The sequence below is a fragment of the Gossypium hirsutum genome, chromosome D08 (genome assembly GCF_007990345.1).
Source record: "Gossypium hirsutum isolate 1008001.06 chromosome D08, Gossypium_hirsutum_v2.1, whole genome shotgun sequence".
NCBI lineage: Eukaryota > Viridiplantae > Streptophyta > Magnoliopsida > Malvales > Malvaceae > Gossypium > Gossypium hirsutum.
The window spans coordinates 8,911,288-8,916,587 of record NC_053444.1 but is presented as its reverse complement, the minus strand read 5'-3'; the positions used below and the strand labels follow the sequence as shown (position 1 = coordinate 8,916,587).

General features: G+C 39.9%; 1 protein-coding gene across 1 annotated transcript; it reads left to right on the top strand.

Moving 5' to 3' along the window:
- The first annotated feature begins 280 nt into the window (after positions 1-280).
- Positions 281-2,495, top strand: LOC107915159 (phospholipase A1-Igamma2, chloroplastic). Its single transcript, XM_016844322.2, has 2 exons — positions 281-1,572; positions 2,037-2,495. The coding sequence occupies exons 1-2, from the start codon at positions 281-283 to the stop codon at positions 2,284-2,286; spliced, it is 1,542 nt and encodes a 513-aa protein (XP_016699811.2). The 3' UTR covers positions 2,287-2,495.
- Positions 2,496-5,300: the final 2,805 nt, after the last annotated feature.

Genomic DNA, 5,300 nt, shown 5'->3' with positions numbered 1-5,300 from the left:
CTCCAGCCGTGCATTATTTAAAAGATAAATATCTCTTCTTTATTTGTAAAGAATTAACTATAGAATGATGCCATTGCCAAGGACTTCTCGGAAACGTGAAAACATTGACTAAGTTGAGGATTAGGATTCCTCATGAATCACATGCATTACAAAAAAAAAAAAAATTTGTTCATATTACAATATAATAAAATACCAACTCAGTCATTGGGGATTTGTGGTCTTTGTATTATATTAAACCTCTCTTCCTACAGTGTATACACTCTTTTTTTGTTTTGTTTCAATGGCCATTTCTCTATCCCAAACTTTTCTTTCTATCAACCGCCAACTCCATGATGATCATCAGGTTTTGCCATATGAAAAATGTACTTCAGTTGCATCGTTGTCGGGTCAGAAATTTTGCATTGGACGTAACAAAAGCATGGAGTTTTCGACAAGATCACCTAGGATTCCTCGAGCTTTGTCCAAAACAAGTGAGCCATTGTCCTCTATCATCCATGACTTCGAAAAGGAAATCGAGCCTGTTAAACAAGAAGAAAGACGTTTAGCCGATGTATGGAGAGAAATCCAGGGTCAAGATGATTGGGTTGGGATGTTGGATCCAATGGACCCTCTCTTACGCTCCGAGCTGATTCGCTACGGCGAGATGGCACAAGCCGCTTACGACGCTTTCGATTTCGACCCCTTTTCCAAGTACTGTGGGAGCTGCAGGTTCACGCGTCGGCAGTTCTTTGATGCTCTAGGCATGGCACACCATGGCTACCACATCTCTAGGTACCTCTTCGCCACATCCAACATTAACCTTCCGAATTTTTTCAAGAAATCACGGTGGCCCAAAGTGTGGAGTAAGAATGCGAATTGGATCGGATATGTTGCGGTGTCTGACGACGAAATGTCAAAGCGTTTAGGCCGTCGGGACATCACCATTGCTTGGAGGGGCACGGTGACACGCCTAGAGTGGATTGCAGATTTGATGGATTTTCTCAAACCGATTTCTTCCAACAAAATTCCATGCCCCGATCCAATGGTGAAAGTAGAATCGGGTTTCCTTGATCTCTACACTGATAAGGATGTGAATTGCCGGTTCTGCAAGTTTTCAGCCAGGGAACAGATTCTAACTGAAGTGAAGAAATTGCTTGAACTGTACCAAGATGAAGAGATAAGCATTACCATAACTGGTCACAGTCTAGGCAGTGCCCTGGCGATTCTCAGCGCCTATGATATCGTTGAAACAGGTCTAAATTTGTTAAATGATTGCAGAGCTGTGCCTGTTAGCGTGTTCTCGTTTTCGGGTCCTAGGGTTGGTAACGTGAGGTTCAAGGAACGGATGGAATCGCTGGGAGTTAAGGTGTTGAGGGTGGTGAATGTGCATGATATAGTCCCTAAATCTCCAGGACTGTTTTTCAATGAAAACGTGTCGCCTGTGTTGATGAAGCTGGCTGAGGGATTGCCTTGGAGTTATTCCCATGTCGGAGTTGAACTGGCCTTAGATCATACACACTCGCCATTTTTGAAGCAGACCGGGGATCTGACTTGTGCTCATAACCTGGAAGCTCACTTGCACTTACTTGACGGGTTAGTTTCTTATGCTCAAACCATAGTTCAGCATGAACCTGCATTGTGAGTTAAATTAACCATAAATGAAATGAACCTCCTTTTTCATCACCTCATCAGTTGGTCATTTTCTTATTAGCAACCAGCCGCTGATAATGATGTTGAATATGGTGCTTTCTAGGACCCAATATGATGTTTGGTGTTAAAAATAATTATAAATACTCTCATATTTGACATTACCCACTTTCAGTGGTTGATACCAAAGTTGCAATAAATAATTATAATCACATGGATATATTCATAATTAATGGTGGTCATGATTACGGTAGCTGATGGTGGAATTGGAAAGTATTATATAAGATTTGAATGAGATAAGTTCGGAAGCAACTTGATGATGATTGTAGTGAAGATTTGTATAATAGGAAAAAGATAATCATCAAATTAATTGGATTTTCATTTGATGTGGTAATTTTTACGTGTGGCAGATACCATGGGAAAGGCCGTAGATTTGTACTGGCAAGCGGGAGGGACCCTGCTTTGGTGAACAAGGCCAGTGACTTTTTGAAAGACCATTACTTGGTTCCACCATATTGGAGGCAAGATGAGAACAAGGGCATGGTGAGGAACAAAGACGGTCGTTGGATGCAACAGGAACGGCCTATACTTGATCATCACCATGAAGATACCCACCACCATCTCAAGCAATTAGGTCAGGCAACTGAGCATTATAGTTAAAAGATCAAATCATTAGCCAGTTTGCATTATGATACTGCTAACACAAGTGATGCAATAGGTTGACCAAAGCATCTACTATGGCATCACAGCAACCTGTATAAAAGATTGAAGTTTCATAGATGATAGATGATGTATGGTTCTTCTTCTATGAACAAATACATAGGTTGTACAGTGTCTCTCTGTTTCCTTGAACTACTATTTTTTGGACTCATCCACCACCAACTAAGCTAATGTGCAAGGTAATGGAGATTGAACAATCAGCATCAAGCCATCTAGAATAGTCTACAGTTAACTTGCCCACCATGATAGGGCCCCATTGATTATTTGATATTTTAACTCTTGCGAAACGTGGGTCAAACAAGCCAGCTATTAATGAATGCCAAAGTCATCTTCCAGAAAACAAACAAGGATATTCTTTCTCTCCCGCAAAAAAATTAATGTAAATGACTGAAGTTGATGAAAAGGAAAATTAAAAACTACGGCTATCATTTAAAAAAAAGAGAAAATATAGGGGTTGGATTATTTAGTGCAAAATTGAGAGATTCTTGGATGGGGATCCTATGTTAAGGTTCTCAGAACAAATTCACAGTACAATCTTGTGTTTAGGAATCTCCTTCTGTAGCTTGCTTTAATGAGTGGCACCCCAAAGGATAGCTTTGCTCCATATGATCATTCATTCAACAAGTCAAAATCTGAGTTCCATCAACCATAAGCAAGATGGACAGACACCAGTAGTCCCAACAAGTTGCTTGAGATGATTGCACAACTTGAAGGGTTCACTTAAGGGGCGAAAAACCAGAGAGGGAATAAGCAAAGCAGGAATAATGCTTGCAGCAAGAACACAAGGGTAATTTCACTTGATTTTAGAGTTGAACAAATAATTTATGCGGTTAAGCTTCTTTTTGCATACAGAGACCATATTTCACGTCAAACACAAAAGTTTGCCTCTAAGATCCTAAGTGAATCAGTATATCCTATGACCGCCCAGTTTGTCTCTAAGATCCTAAGTGAATCAGTATATCCTATGACCCCACCCCCCCCCCAAAAAAAAAGAATCAATTTGACCAGCAAGAACTCTGAAATTATCTAGGATTTGGTACATGTTGTAAGAACTCAAAACAACACCCGCAAAGCAAAAATTCATTCTCTATTAGTCACAAGAACAGCATGCCAATTCTTTGCACCTTAAAAGTAACTCCCAAAATGTACTGCCAGTCAATCACTCTTGCTAAACCCCTGCCGTAGCGTTTGCCTCACTCTTTCCACATGTCGTTAAATAGAGTAACAGCACTCAATGGGAGCAATGGTGATGAAATTGGAATAACATTACTGGTTACATAAAAAAAATATATCATTAGTAAATGGTTCAAAACACGGATTGTGTTGGTGCAAGAGGCAGCAACAGGCTGTTTTCTGTCTTGCTTGAGTAGTAAGCCTCGAGCCTTGGTGAAGAAGCAAACTCGGAAGCAGAAACAGAAAGATGAAACTAGCTAGTGAAAAACAGAAAAGAGAGAAGAAGATTGAATGAAAAATGAGCTGATTTCTTTCATTAACAAATCAACAAGGCATTAAGCCATTACATATATCAGTCAACAAGTAAAGCAAACAAGCAATCACCTAATCAACTACCTAACTCCACTAATTTGCATTGAAACTTACAAGATTAGCTTGTACAACTTGCATTGCTGACTTTTCAGTCAATCACTATCAAAATATTTTCCTACTTAGTTCAACATGAACTAGATTACAAAACAATCAAAATGGAACTAAAAAACAGCAAGTGGATTGGCAGCTTCAAACTTCAGTTGCTGCACACCATGGCACCACTTCTTGCTGCTATTCCTGGAGTATGACCACCTTTGTATGTCGTGCATGGCCACCTTTTGCATGGGAACTAAACTTAACACTCCTTAGTTTTCATGCTAGTAACACCTAATTCCCTTTTGAATTTAACAAATTTAGACACATTGAGTGCCTTTGTGAAGATATCAGCAATTTGCACTTCTGAATTGCAATGAATCAGCTCGATTTCATGAGCTTGTTCCATCTCCCTTATAACATGCAACTTAATATTGAAGTGCTTGGTTCTGCCATGAAAAATGGGATTTTTTGCAATTGCAACAGCAGATTTGTTGTCACAATAAATCTCTGTTGCCTCCTTTTGGTTTTGGTTTAAATCAGCCAAGATTTTTCTAAGCCATATGGCTTGATTCACAGCAGATGCAGCAGCAACATATTCAGCTTCTGCTGCTGATTGTGCCACCAGACTTTGCTTCTTAGAACTCCAGCAAAACATGCCTGAGCCAAGACTAAATGCATATTCGGATGTGCTCTTCATGTCATCACTGGATCCAGCCCAGTCACTATCAACATAGCCTACCAACTTCATGTTTTCAGCCTTTTTGAACAATACACCATGATCAATGGTGCCTTTGATGTATCTTAGCACTCTTTTAGCTGCTCGAAAGTGCTGATCATTGCAGCAATTCATGTATCTCGATAGCACACTAACAGCAAACATGATATCGGGCCTTGTTGCAGTCAAAGACAACAGACTACCAATGAGACTCTTATACATGGTCTCGCAAATTGGTTCACCACTCCCTTGCCTCGAAAGCTTCACTCCAACAGCCATTGGTGTGCTTGTTGGCTTGCAGTTCTTCATAGAGAACTTGTCCAAGATCTTCATAGTAAAAGAACTCTGACAAAGAAAGATTCCCTTTTCTGTTTGCTTCACTTCCATTCCAAGGAAGTAGTTCATTCTGCCTAAATCAGACATTTCAAACATTTCCATCATTTTTCTTTTGAAATCTTCCAGCATTCTTCTATCTCCTCCAGTTACCAATAGATCATCAACATAGAGTGACAGAATAAGTTGAGTTTCAGCTTGGTTCTTCTTCACATACAGTGTTGGTTCACTAGCACTCCTTTCAAATCCCAAACTGACCAAGTATGAGTCAATTCGAGCATACCAGGCTCGAGGGGCCTGTTTTAGGCCATATAAAGCCTTTTTC

Excerpts from the sequence above, each read along its gene's own strand:
- LOC107915159 (XM_016844322.2), top strand. The coding sequence starts at position 281 with ATGGCCATTTCTCTATCCCAAACTTTTCTTTCTATCAACCGCCAACTC. Across the intron at positions 1,573-2,036 it reads CACTTGCACTTACTTGACGG|ATACCATGGGAAAGGCCGTA; the intron begins GTTAGTTTCTTA and ends TACGTGTGGCAG.